We start from the raw sequence: 14,346 nt of genomic DNA on the forward strand, positions 1-14,346 counted from the left end.
GGTTGCACCAGATCTTTTTATTTAGGGGCTTCATAGCAAAGGGGGTGAATACATATGCACGCAACACTTTTCCGTTATTTTTTTCATTTCACTTCACCAATTTTGACTATTTTGTGTATGTCCTTTACATGAAATCCAAATAAAAATCAATTTACATTACAGGTTGTAATGCAACAAAATAGGAAAAACGCCAAGGGGGATGAATACTTTTGCAAGGCACTGTATCTGTACACAATTCCTGGAAGCTGAAAATGTCCCAGATCTTCCACGGCCTGTATACTCACCAGACATGTCACCCATTGAGCATGTTCAGGATGCTCTGGATCGACGTGTACGACAGTGTGTTCCAGTTCCCGCCAATATCCAGCAACTTCGCACAGCCATTGAAGAGGAGTGGGACAACATTCCACAATCAACAGCCTGATCAACTCAACAGGCAAATGGTGGTCACACCAGATACTGACTGGTTTACTGATCCACACACCTACCTAAAAAGGTATCTGTGACCAACAGATGCATATTTGTATGCCCAGTCATGTGAACTCCATAGATTAGGGCCTAATGAATTTACATCAATTGATCAATTTCCTTAAATGAACTGTAACTCAGTAAACATTTTGAAATGTGTTCAATGTAGTTTGTAGGCCAAACCGTTTGGACGCTAAAGAAGTTTTCATGAGAAGACCCATTTTCGGGATGTCTCATGGTCTGACAAACACCACCGTAGCTTGGCCACCTTCCACCGCAGATGTGGAAGGCCGACATAAACGGATGTGGGAGATTGAGACAGCCCATGCAAAAAAACATCTCTAGTTTAAATTGATGGATTTAGCTGGGGATTTTTTTATTATTATGTTACTTAGATTGACACACAGGTGCATCAATAGATGGGGCGGCAGGTAGCTTAGTGGTTAAGAGCGTTGTGCCAGTAACCAAAAGGTCGCTGGTTCTAATCCCCGAGCCGACTAGGTGAAAAATCTGTCAATGTGCCCTTGAGCAAGGCACTTAACCCCAATTGCTCATGTAAGTCGCTCTGGATAAGAGCGTCTGCTGAATGACTAAAATGTAAATGTAATAGACTTAAGAGTTGTAATATTAATCTGTTAGCTATAATTTAATTGATAAACAAAGGAAACAACAAAGTCCCACGAAAAATCAGACAGATTATTTATTACTTACAGAAACATGGAACAAAACAAAGCAAAAGGAAAATTTGTATTTCTGTTCGTGTACATGGATTTGTTAATGTGCATACTCACAAATCTTAAACTGTGAGTGAGAATGAGTTTTCTTCCTGTTTCTGTGTGTGATTTTATGGTATAGACAAGTGGCCTTTGAGACACTTCTAGCATTTGCTACCTTTGAAAGCAGTAAACTGGTTGGATTAGAACTGAACGCTCACTGGTATCCAAGTGTGTGTCACAACTGTTAACATAAAATACAGACAAGCAAATGAAAATTTGCAGTGCTTGTGACCTCTTCATCTCTTCTTTCACGTACTCTCTCTCTGTGTCGCTCAAAAGAACAGTCCTCTCATCCTCCGGCCGATGCCCTGTCTATCGTACAAGACGTTGAACTTGTTGATGAACTGGTTCATGCTGTTGCAGGTCTTAGTGATGGTACCTAGGTAAGCCATGAGGCCCACATCATTGCATTGCTGAGGATAGAAAGAAGGTGATTCATATGCTTTTACAGTACTTTGCCAATCCAACCCGTCTAAGCTTGCTCAAATAATTAAACTACCCTTATTGAGTGATTTAAAGGAGGATATTCGACAAACTTATATTAATTCACAAAAATGTATGTTCTTTAACCTGACAACTTTGCAGACTATCACATTACTAAGGCTATAATCTAAAAACAAAAGCACACCTATGTTCACACCAGGAGCTGAGTTTTGCCAAGTGCCTAAGTGGGGACAACTTACATCGTAGAAGTCAGTCTTGAATTTGATGGTGCTGAGAACAGGCAGTCTATGGCACAAGGCGTTGGCTTCTCTGAGGATCTCGTGGTTAAATGGCACCTCTCCTGGGTCGTACCAAATCAGAAGGGGAGAGTGTGTTAACAAAAGAGAGCATGAGGGAAGAAATATACACAGATAAGAAAGTTGTTGGGATATACAGTGCATTCGGAAAGTATTCACACCCATTGACTTTTTCCACATTTTGTTACGTTACAGACTTATTCTAAAATTCATCAAATTGTTATTTTCCCTCATCATTCTACACACATACCCCATAATGACAAAGCAAAAACAGGTTATACATTTTTGCAAATTTGTTAAAAATAAAAAACGGAAATATTACATTTACATAAGTATTCAGACCCTTTACTCAAGTACTTTGTTGAAGCACCTTTGGCAGCGATTACAGCCTCGAGTCTTCTTCGGTATAACGCTACAAGCTTGGCACACCTGTATTTGGGGAGTTTCTCCCATTCCTCTCTGCAGATCCTCTCAAGCTCTGTCAGCTTGGATGGGGAGTGTTGCTGCACAACTATTTTCAGGTCTCTCCAGAGATGTTTGATCGGGTTCAAGTCTGGGCTCTGGCTGGGCCTCTCAGAGACTTGTCCCGAAGCCACTCCTGCGTTGTCTTGGCTGTGTGCTTAGTGTCGTTGTCCTGTTGGAAGGTGAACCTTCGCCCCAGTCTGAGGTCCTGAGCGCTCTGGAGCAGGTTTTCATCAAGGATCTCTCTGTACTTTGCTCCGTTCATCTTTGCCTCGATACTGACTAGTCTCCCAGTCCCTGCTGCTGAAAATCATCCCCACAGCATGATGCTGCCACCACCACCGTGCTTCACCATAGGGATGGTGCCAGGTTTTCTCCAGACGTGACGCTTGGCATTCAGGCCAAAGAGTTCAATCTTGGTTTCATCAGACCAGATAATCTTGTTTCTCATGGTCTGAGAGTCTTTAGGTGCCTTTTGGGAAACTCCAAGCAGGCTGTCATGTGCCTTTTACTGAGGAGTGGCTTCCGTCTGGCCACACTACCATAAAGGCCTGATTGGTGGAGTACTGCAGAGATGGTTGTCCTTCTGGAAGGTTCTCCCATCTCAACAGAGGAACTCTAGAGCTCTTGAGTTCTTGGTCACCTCCCTGACCAAGAACCCTGACTCAGTGACGTGTGGGTTTTCAAGCATGAACTGCTCGTTTCAAGTCCTGCCACAACATCTCAATTGGGATTAGGTCTGGACCCCAAACCATCACACCACCACCACCATGCTTGACCTTTGGTATGATGTTCTTACTGTGGAATGCAGAGTTTGGTTTTCGCCAGGCATTACTGGAACCATGTCGTCCAAAAAGTTATACTTTTGAATCATCTGTCCATAGAACGTTCTTCTAAGAGTCTTGATGATCATCCAGGTGCTTTTTGGCAAACTTGAGTCAACTTTTTGGACGAGATGGGTCCCATTATGCCTGGCGAAAACCAAACACTGCATTCCACAGTAAGAACATCATACCAAAGGTCAAGCATGGTGGTGGTGGTGTGATGGTTTGGGGATGCTTTGCTGCCTCAGGACCTGGACGACTTGCCTTAATAGAAGGAACCATTAATTCTGCTCTGTATCAGAGAATTCTACAGGAGAATGTCAAACCATCCGTCTGTGAGCCGAAGCTGAAGTGCAGCTGGGTCATGCAGCAAGACAATGATCCAAAACACACAATCAAGTCTACATGAAAATAGCTAAAAAGCAACAAATTGGAAGTTTTGGAATGGCCTAGTCAAAGTCCAGACCTAATCCCAATTGAGATGTTGTGGCAGGACAGTTCTTGCTTGAAAACCCAAATGTCACTGAGTTAAAGCAGTTCTGCATGGAAGAGTGGGCCAAAATTCCTCCACAGCGACGTGAGAGACTGATCAACAACTACAGGAAGCATTTGGTTGGAGTCATTGCAGCTAAAGGTGGCACAACCAGTTATTGAGTGTAAGGGGGCAATTACTTTTTCACACAGGGGAATTGGGTGTTGCATAACTTTGTTTATGAAATAAATATGTAATTGTTGTGTTATTTGTTCACTTATGTTCCCTTTATCTAATATCAGGTTTTGGTTGAAGATCTGATAACATTCAGTATCACAAATATGCAAAAGTAAAGAAAATTAGAAAGGGGGCAAATACTTTTTCATAGCACTGATGTAAATATGGTATCTGTTTTTTATTTGTAATACATTTGCTAAAAATTCTAAACCTGTTTTCGCTTTGTCATTATGTGGTATTGTGTGTAGATTGCTTAGGATTTTTTTGTTTATTAAATCCATTTTAGAATAAGGCTGTAGCGTAACAAAATGTGGAAAAAGTCAAGGGATCTGAATACTTTCCGAAGGATGCTGAGAGACCATATTGGGTTTTTTAAAGAAAGGGCTGGAAAGAAAGGGAAGGTAATAAAAGCATATTCTTTCCAGACTCACTTGAATATTCATTCTTTCTGTCTTTCATCCCTCATCACACAGAGACAGCGGTTCTCTCACCTGCTTCCACTGCTTTGACGTATTCCAGGATGACTTTAACCCTGCTGTGTAGCATCTTAATTGCACTGTGTTGGGCTATGAGATGTTCTGCCACTGAACAGAAGAGACACAGATAACAGGGAGAAAGTGTTTATGAGTGGCAGATAGTTAGCTGGGGATGCGTTTTAAGATGGTGGACCTTGTAGACGGGGGGGTATAGGCAGCCGTAACTATAGTTACCTGTTGAATTCTCCCCCGTGCCTGTGGCTGTCATGCGAGCCACGTGGTCCACTCCGATTCGTTCCGCCTCTTCTGTGGCCAGAGTGTACCCCAGCTCAGCAAACAACATGGTCGCCTGGGATTGGGCAAGATAGGACAGCCAAGCTTACAAATCAGCCACTCGTACTAATCACAGTGATGTGTGTGTGTGTGTGGTGGGAGAGCTTGAGTTACCTCTCCGTTGATGATGTCGATGACAGACTCGTACACATTGACAGGGAGCTGGGAGAGACAGGACATATGTTTGAATTACCATATGTACTATATCACAGTCAAGTAACTGTCTTACATCAAAGTAAGTAACAATTTCATTTAAAGATGGATTCCGTATTAGGGGAAACAGTGCCACTGTCCGCCCCAGCACCTTTGTTATTGGTTTTGTGGACAGAATGGAGGTGAGGTGCATCGAGCAGTGTGTAAAAAAAAAATACAGTACATATTCTGCTGCTCTATCACGCATGCAATGTTGTCAGAGGGAAAAAAAAACAGTGTTTGTTTTTTGCAGTAACTTTTTTGTTGTAATATCCCAAACCGACAGTTTCACCATTAAGATTCCAGCTTTAAGAATATTGTTTTCTACATTAACCCATAAGAGTCTAAGCCCTGTCTATGCCAGGGGAGGGAGGGGGGGGTTCTACTAAGCTATATGATCATACCAAGGATAATTTTGCTATTTGATTTTGAATTTTAAGACCCCTTAAAGTAAAACATTTTTATAAAAAAATTGTTTGATGAAAATGTTTATTTGGCCTTACTGCTATTAGCCCATACAAACATATTGAATAACAGATTCACTATATGGAACAACAGATAGTCCCCCCCAAAAAATCTAAAGGAAGTTGGTTCTGAAGTGCCTATCCTATTTCTGAGAGATATAGGAAAGATCAGGAAACCTTTTTTGTATTTAACCCCTTATTTTTGTCACTAAACAGTCTCCATATACTTTCATAAATGTTTTCAACTGGTACCAGGGGACCTTCAGACAAGTCTTGTGAGGCCTGTGGGTGTCCTAGAGGGGTCATAATAGTGTGTAGCCCAAACTGTTCAAACGCTACAGACAGAAGTTAGCAGATCGGCTGGACCGACTTCAGACGAGTCCCAAGACGCTTTTAAGGGTCATAGAGCAAAACGGAGAACATCGTGTTCGTGAGTCTCATCTTTCCATAGAGGGGTCATAATAGTTTGTAGGCCAAACCGTTAGCACGCTACATATGATTTTGTGAGAAGACCGATTTTCGGGATGTCTCATGGTCTGACAAACACTGCTCTAGCTCTGTCACCTTTCACTGCAAACGCGGAAGTGTTACATAGGTGGATGCGGTGGATTGAGAACCATTCAATGCAAAAAAACATACTGTATATCCAGTGGGTTTTGGGGGCGAGGAGTCAAGGGAGTGCAATTGAGATTCTCCCTTAGCCTCTATTGGTTGACCTAGCTAGCTATAGCTAGGCTACTCATGATGTATTGCTTGTTTGTTTTTTTGCTTTAGAATTGTTTTATGTTATGAAAAGCGCTATAGAAGTTTAATATTTTTTTAAAATTAAATATAAACAATTCCAAATGAGAAACTCACATCTGTGTGTTTGGTCATTGGGTTTAGCTTGAGGAAGAGAGGACTCTCAATGATCTCACACACCTGAAGTGAAGAGAGAAGAAAGGCCAATAAGGAAACCGCATACTGTTGGCCAAACAACCTCAACTGACATTTACATATGATCTTTCAAATCACAACAATTCACTGACCAATTAGAGTAAAAGTTAATTTTATCATGCCTCTAATTTCTCCCAAATGGAACATGCCCAACCTCATGGAAAATTAAATATAGTCCCCTTTGCTCTGCCTACCTGCTTGTGAATGTGGATGTCTGATTGGTCACAAGGACCACCTGTGGTATACCAGCCGAGGAATTCCATGTCCTTGAAAACCTGTTTGACTGAGAGACAGGTCAAGAGGTCAGGTGCCATATAAATCAAGCAGAGTAGGAACGCTGATCTGGGATCAGGTCCCCTACTAAGGTCATCTTATTAATTGTGATCTAAAAAGGCAAAACTTATCATAGACCAGAACTCCTAATGAGGTTTAGTTCCACTTATCACACCAAGGGCTTCAAGCACAAGCCTACTATGACATTTTTCGCTTCAGAGATGGTGTGGAAACCATGACACGGCACAGCACAACATACATCATCATCATCACTTTTCATATTGCACTTTCACCACCATCAGTAATCAAGGGGAGTAAATGCCATCTGACCTTTTCTTTGCAAGGTAGGTTAGTGAAATGAACACACACACAGTGGATTTATGACGAGACTCACATTGCTCCTCCTTGGTGTAGTAGTACTCCTTGTCAATGTGTGCTCGGTCATCTACCAATTGATGAAGCAGCTCAAAGGAGTTCATCACCTCAATGTTTCTACCCTCCTGCTTCCCGATCAGGGCGCCAATCACTGGGTGAGAAGGAAAAGATGAAATGCAACATAAGACAGCTGATTGGAATGGATACACATATAGGCTATAGCAAAGGCCATTGAAACTTTCATTAACTGTAACCTAGGGCTGTGACGGCCATGGAATTTTGGATAACGGTAATTGGCCAGCCAAATGACTGCGGTCTCCGTAATAACTGTTAGAATAGGAGCAGTTTTTTTGGACACATTTTCTCCTCTCCTCCTGACTGCATGTGCTGCCATAGAAATAGAAGGAATAGAATGGGGGTCCCCTTCAAGTCAATGCTGGCATAATGGGTGGACTGGCGCCATTGTGAGTGTACCCATAGGAGCAAAGCAAAAAGTAAAATATGTGCTAAAATATGTGCTGTGATTTGTTGATTCAACTCAACTGATATTACAAAAAATACATTCCATTGCACGAGCCACCACATGATCATTTGAATGAACATTCTGCATTAAAGGAAATTACTGCATCACAATACTAGGCAGCCATTGTGAGTGTACCCATGAGTTCACCAGTCCAATTGGTTCCAAGCACATTCTAGTCATTCTATTTCTGTGTGCTAATAAATTGAAGAGGGTGTTGCCTAGGCAACCGAAGCCTTGTTTGCTCGTTTCAGCAAGGAGCAAAGAAGCTTCATCGCGTTGTTAAGAGTCATGTTACAGCCGAAACGGACCTGAATGCACAAATGCCCGGTGGTCCCATCTTCAGTGATCTGTTCGTCCCACACAACAAAAGGGGTATTTAAATAACCATCTTCATCCATAACCGTCGGTTACTCGGTTATATGGTAATTGTAGCAGCACTTCTGTAACCTCTCCCATGTAAGATTCCCTTCCCACTGTTGATGTGTTTGTTCTCTTGCAGTTTCTTAACTACACTGAACAAAAATATAAAAACGCAACATGTAGAGTGTTGGTCCCATGATTCATGAGCTGAAATAAAAGATCTCCGAAATGTTCCATACCCACAAAAAGCTTATTTCTCAAAAAAAATTTGCACACATTTGTTGACTTTCCTGTTAGTGAGCATTTCTCCTTTCCCAAGATAATCCATCCATCTGACAGGTGTGGCATATCAGGAAGCAGATTAAACAGCATGATCATTACAAAGGTGCACCTTGTGCTGAGGACAATAAAAGGCCACGAAAATATGCAGTTGTCAAACAACACAATGCCACAGATGTCCCATGTTTTGAGGGAGCGTGCAATTGGCATGCTGACTGCAGGAATGTCCACCAGAGCTATTGCCAGATAATGTAATGCTCATTTCTCTCCCATAAGTTGTTTTTAGAGAATTTGGCAGTACGTCCAACCGGCCTCACAACCACAGACCACGTGTAACCCCGCCAGCCCAGGTCCTCCACATCCGTATTCTTCACCTGTGGGATTGTCTGAGACCAGCCACCCGGACAGCTAAGGAAACTGTTGGGTTGCACAACTGAAGAATTTCTGCACAAACTGTCAAAAACTGTCTTTGAGAAACTAATATGCGTGCTCGTCATACTCAGCAGGGTCTTCACCTGACTGCAGTTCGGCGTCGTAACCGACTTCAGTGGGAAAATGTTCACCTTCGATGGCCACTGGCACACTGGAGAAGTGTGCGCTTCACGGATGAATCCTGGTTTCAACTGTACCGGGCAGATCCTCGTGTGGGAGAGCGGTTTGCTGACGTCAATGTTGTGAACAGAGTGCGCCATGGTGGCGGCGGGGTTATGGTATGGGCAGGCATAAGCTACCGACAACTAACAAAATTGCATTTTGAATGCACAAGAGATACCGTGACGAGATCCTGAGGCCCATTGTCGTGCCATTCATCCGCCGCCATCACCTCATGTTTCAGCATGATAATGCACAGCCCCATGTCGCAAAGATCTGTACACAATTCCTGGAAGCTGAAGATGTCCCAGTTCTTCCATGGCCTGCATACTCACCAGACGTCACCCATTGAGCATGTTCAGGATGCTCTGGATCGACGTGTACGACAGCGTATTCCAGTTCCCGCCAATATCCATCAACTTTGCACAGCCATTGAAGAGGAGTGGGACAACATTCCACAGGCCACAATCAACAGCCTGATCAACTCTATGTGAAGGAGATGTGTCGCACTGCATGAGGCAAATGGTGGTCACACCAGATGCAGACTGGTTTCCTGATCCACGCCCCTACTATTTTTTTTTGGTATCTGTGACTAACAGATGCATATCTGTATTCCCAGTCATGTGAAATCCATAGATTAGGGCCTAATTAATTAATTTCAATTGACTGATTTTCTTATATGAACTTTAACTCAGTAAAATCTTTGAAATTGTGGCATGTTGCGTTTATATTTTTAACTATCGTCTTAACTTTTTTCCAAAGTATTTCAACAATATACTGAACCAATTTCAATCTCTCTCATCCCCATCCCATTGTCCATTATTCCATGCCAAATGCAAGACTGTATAGAACTATTGGTATACTTGAAAACTTATCAGCTCACATACCCTGCATGGGCCGCCCCTCCTGGGAGCGGATGCGAATCCAGTGGTCTGAGATGTTGAGGATGACTAGAGGATGCAGGGCAACAGAGACACTCCCGGTGACCCCAGAGGCCATAACACTGGGGCTGGCTGTGGGACAAACAGAAAGAGGGTGGGTTTCCTTTACTGTTGGTCATCGCAGCCAAACATGGCCTAAGCACGACCACTTGCTTTTGAGCAAACAAAGCATCTGTGTTCTTGTCTTGAATATTGTTGTTTTCTTTAGATGGATGTTACAATATCAGTGTGCAGTTGAAGTGAGCTCAGCAGAGCTTTGATTTATCAGCAATGCTTTTCCAATTGACATGTTAAAAGATGTGATCATGAAGCTAGCTAATAACAGCTGAAACTAACTACTAGCTAGGTGTGGAGGACCAATTACTGCGCTGTAATTAAGCTAGCTAAGAAAGCAAAATAGTTAGCTAACTAGCTAGCAATTGATAAGCTAACATTATTTGTTTACATTGCCGATGTTTAGTTAGCTAACTACTATGGACGGACCAATCAATGTGTGACAGTTGAGGTCAACTATTACCTAGATAGTTGGCTAACAATCAAATATTAACTAAAATTGTTTTGAAATTGCAGAGTTAATAATTAGGGCTGGGAATGGCCAGATACCTCACGAAAAAATATTATCACGATACGATATGTATTGCGATTCTCACGATCCAAACATATTGCTGACCATACAGTATGTCTGCTGCAGAGGGACAAGAGAGAGCCATGATAAATACAATTTCTGAAAACAAATGGTCACCCTATTTAAAAAGATGGAAAACAAGCTACACTCTTAGTAAAAAGGTGAAATCAAGAACTTAAAAGGGTTCTTTGGCTGTCCCCATAAGTTAACCTTTTGAAGAACCCTTATCGGTTCCAGGTAGACTGCTTTTGGTTCCAGGTAAAAACCCTTTTGGTTCTAAGTAAAACCTTTTGGTTCAAGGTAAAACCCATTTTTGGTGCAAGGTAAAACCCTTTCCACAGAGGGCCCTACATAGATCCCAAAAAGGGTTCTACCTGAAACCAAAAAGGGTTCTACCTGGAACCAAAAAGGGTTCTACCTGGAACCAAAAAGGGTTTCTCCTATGGGGACAGCAGAATAACCTTTTACCTTTTTTTCTAAGAGTGTATGAAGGAAAACTACTGGAGTTTTGGTGCAGGTACTGCAAACTAGCGCAAAAATTATATTCCAATATTGTCAAAACATACGATATATCCTCCAAAATAATATCCCGATATGTAACTGTATCGATTTTTCCCCCCATCACTACTAATAATACCGGTATACAGTACACACAAATACTGTACAGCCACGTTAGCTAGCTAGCTACGCTAACTAAAGTTAGCTAGCCTCGCTGAAGTAACGTTAGAGAACGCAAAGGCGAAATAATGGCAAGCTAAACATGAGCTAACACCATCGACAAAAGAGTATAGTTAGCACCAACACAATATATATACAACCTTGTCATAATCAGATAAATCCATTGTGCTTATGGATATTATTACCTGCCCCATCCACTTCCATTCCACCACCATTGCTCGTCGCCATCTTGTCCGACTGACAGCTGCGCAAGCGCAGTAGAACAATGCGTTTTTTCTCAAATGCTAAGGGGCGGTGTTTGTTTGCTGCATTTACACAGCAGTTTTGGTGATGCGTGTTTTGGAAATTCTGAAGTTGTTACGCTTATTTATTATTTCCCCTTTTTATATATATCTGGTAACGTTACTCTCACATAAAAGGTGTTCATTTCGCACATGGAGTTTTTAAGAACGTGTAGGAATGTTGTCGCTTTAGCAACCGTTTCTACGGGGTTCATTAATTGAATGCAACTTTGGTACGTCGGTGTATTTTGTCCGTGTACTCGACGGTACTTTTTGTTTACAAAATGGCAGATTGCAGAACTTCTACTCTCGATTATTTCCCAGAGAACATTTTAATTGATATTTTATCATATTTAGGTGTGCGTGAGCTCATCAGAACCGGAAGGTAAAACAAGTTAGCTAGCTGACGTCTGTGTTCAATATAAATATTCAAGATAGTTAGCTAGCTAGCTAACGTTAGCTTAAAAAACACTTATCTTTGTCATGTCATTCATGTGGTGTATTTGCAGGGTGTGTAAGAGATGGAGACGCCTTGTAAAAGATCAAAGACTATGGCGAGCTGTTGATCTAACTGCATGGAAAGGGGTAAGAATGGTTTCTATTGCATGATGACCTTACCATTTCATGACTTGACATGAAAAGGTTTCTGAGGCTGCTATGTCTGTCTAAAGACGTCAGCCATTTTGTGGGATGGCCATGTTTATCAGGTCCTACATACAATGCTATTTCAGCAGACTTGATTCGATTATTGATAACTTTCCGTTTCAGAGGCCTCTCACCTTCTGCAACAAAATACAATGTCGATGCTTGCATTGTAGGCCTATTTCCTACCTGTTGACTAGCTAACTCTAAAGAATGTTCAAGTCATCACTCAAACACTGATGCATTGTTTCTTCCCCATCTCTCCTTCATTGGATGTTGTCATTCTACAACTGCTCTCCCTGCCCTTGGTGTCCATTTTGGGTCAGGTGACGTCGCGCATGCTGTGGGTACTACTGCGCCAGTATCTGGGCACTGGGCTCCGATGCCTGCGACTGCGTGGCTTGCTGCTCTCTGCTAGAGGCGGGGCCTTTCTCTCAGAGTCCTGGCTTAAGGCTTTGTCCTCCAGGTGCCCCCGTCTGCGCAGTCTTTCCCTGCTGCACGCAGACCTGAGAGGCTTGCGCAGTTGCCAGCTCCTGCCCACAACGCTGCAGGTCCTAGAGTTGCGTGGCTGTGAGCTACCACAGAGCTTTTTCACCCAGACCCCACCCAGTCCTGAGAAACAAGCTGGAGCGACATCAACTGCTTCTACTCAGCAACAGGGACGCGGTCAGTCTGGGAAAGTGCCTGCCTCAACGTCAGGGATTGCCATTGAGACGATGGTCCTTGATAACGTGCCCTCCTTCACAGACCTGCACCTGCAGAGTCTGGCGTCTTGGTTGAAGCTTAGCCGCCTAGAGCTCCGCAACGTCCTTCGGGTCACAGCGGAAGGCCTTAGGCGCAGTGCTGCCCAAGAAACCGACTCAGGCTTAAACGGGCTCTCCAGGCTCAAGTACCTGGAGATAGGGCACTTTGGGCGGCCTGGCGCCCAGCTGCAGATGGCCTCCCTGGGGCTGGGTGTGGGCTGGCTCGGCCTAGAGGAGCTAAGCCTTGGCGGTAAGGAGGTGGGGCCAGGCCTGCTGTCCGCCAGCCGCCTGAGGGACCTGAAGCGCCTGCGCCTCAGATGCTGCAAGCTGAGAGAGATGCAGGTGCTACGGAGCTGCAGAATGCTGCGGGAGCTGCGCAGGTTGGAGTTCTGTGAGGTGTTCTTCCAGGTTTGCCCAAAGACACCAGAGAGAGGGGGGGAGGGGGAGAGGCAGGGTGAGGAGGGGAAGGACAATGGTGCAGACGGTGGTGATGGGAGCGATGATAAACTGGATGAGAATGACCCCGTGCCAAGTCTGCGCCGCTCACTTGCTGCTCTGCTGCCACAATGTACACTAGTGTTCACCAACTGCACCGTTACAATAACCTCAGACTAGATTACATACTACATAGTATGTTACACATCTGGTTCCCTTATTTACATTTACATAATTTAGCAGACACTCTTATCCAGAGCTTATTCTACTGTGGTAAAATACAAACATTCCTGTCAAAGCTATACTTAAAACATGTTTGCAAACTCTGATGCGTCACCTTTTCGTTGACATATGTAGAAAACAAACATACCCATTAACAACAAACCCAATCAAATTCTATTTTAAATTTTCATACAGCTGTGCTATTGAACAAAAAAGGGACAGTTAACAGTTACACAAACACGTGCAATGAACTGTCTCAAAGGAAATGTAATGTTTCAGTTCAACCCCTAGACCAGGGCTATTCAGCTCTTAAAGGCGCTGCATGGTCAATCTAATGTCTGCAGTGGCCGTATAGCATTTAGTGCAATAGGGCCTCTGCAGGCTTTGCAATTGCATGCCTCCGGAGGCTTCAATTGTGTCACACCATCCATACGGACCACATTTTCTGATCAAGCATAAATTGGCTTTTACCCTACGAGGTCCAGAGCCTGCTGGTTTTCTGTTGTACCTGATAATTAAGTGCACTCACCTGGTGTCCCAGGTCTAAATCAGTCCCTGAGTAGAGGGGAACAATGAAAAAATGCAGTGGAACTGGCTTCGAGGTCCAGAGTTGAGTTTGAGGTCCCTAGACAATGAGACGACACACCTGTTTCCTGTATTCCCATCCACAACGGAAAAGTGGTGGTTACACTTTTAGCCTAAATGTGTGGAAGGAGGTGGTTAAACCTCAAACTCAAAAGCTTTCTACCAAGGTTTCTAATGTACACCAGAGAAGCACTGCAGTGACCAGTAAACAATAACTTAAAGGTTTCATACTGGACTTAATCTTGTGTGTGTTTTGTTCCACATATTACCATTCTCTCTGCCATCTTTGGGAAAGGGACCAAGACAAACTGCCTTGAGAAGAGATTCAATGAATATATTGCAACTCTGGGGGGGGGTTCAGTTCAGTAGGCTGGAAGTAGCCCACTAGTTTTGCTAACTGGCCCCTTCAAGTC

General features: G+C 43.3%; 2 protein-coding genes across 3 annotated transcripts; one reads left to right on the forward strand and one right to left on the reverse strand.

Annotated features, from left to right (window-relative positions):
- Window positions 1-1,150: 1,150 nt before the first annotated feature.
- LOC121534758 (COP9 signalosome complex subunit 6) lies at window positions 1,151-11,307 on the reverse strand. The gene is made up of 10 exons (XM_041841339.2): window positions 11,211-11,307; window positions 9,669-9,794; window positions 7,048-7,179; window positions 6,575-6,663; window positions 6,303-6,365; window positions 4,903-4,950; window positions 4,690-4,804; window positions 4,471-4,563; window positions 1,928-2,028; window positions 1,151-1,657 (listed from the first exon to the last, which is right to left on the reverse strand). Exons 1-10 carry the CDS (start codon window positions 11,251-11,253, stop codon window positions 1,517-1,519), a joined length of 951 nt encoding a protein of 316 aa, XP_041697273.1. The 5' UTR covers window positions 11,254-11,307; the 3' UTR covers window positions 1,151-1,516.
- Window positions 11,308-11,397: 90 nt separating this feature from the next.
- LOC121534749 (F-box/LRR-repeat protein 12-like) lies at window positions 11,398-13,871 on the forward strand. Of its 2 annotated transcripts, XM_045214160.1 has the most exons (4): window positions 11,398-11,539; window positions 11,664-11,691; window positions 11,816-11,891; window positions 12,275-13,871. In XM_045214160.1, exon 4 carries the CDS (start codon window positions 12,287-12,289, stop codon window positions 13,304-13,306), a length of 1,020 nt encoding a protein of 339 aa, XP_045070095.1. In that variant the 5' UTR covers window positions 11,398-11,539; window positions 11,664-11,691; window positions 11,816-11,891; window positions 12,275-12,286; the 3' UTR covers window positions 13,307-13,871. The 2 variants fall into 2 exon arrangements, with proteins under 2 accessions (XP_045070095.1, XP_041697266.1); XM_041841332.1 differs by lacking the exon at window positions 11,398-11,539 and having other exon boundaries at window positions 11,549-11,691.
- The last annotated feature ends 475 nt before the right edge of the window (window positions 13,872-14,346 follow it).

Source organism: Coregonus clupeaformis, unplaced genomic scaffold (assembly GCF_020615455.1).
Source record: "Coregonus clupeaformis isolate EN_2021a unplaced genomic scaffold, ASM2061545v1 scaf0204, whole genome shotgun sequence".
Lineage (NCBI taxonomy): Eukaryota > Metazoa > Chordata > Actinopteri > Salmoniformes > Salmonidae > Coregonus > Coregonus clupeaformis.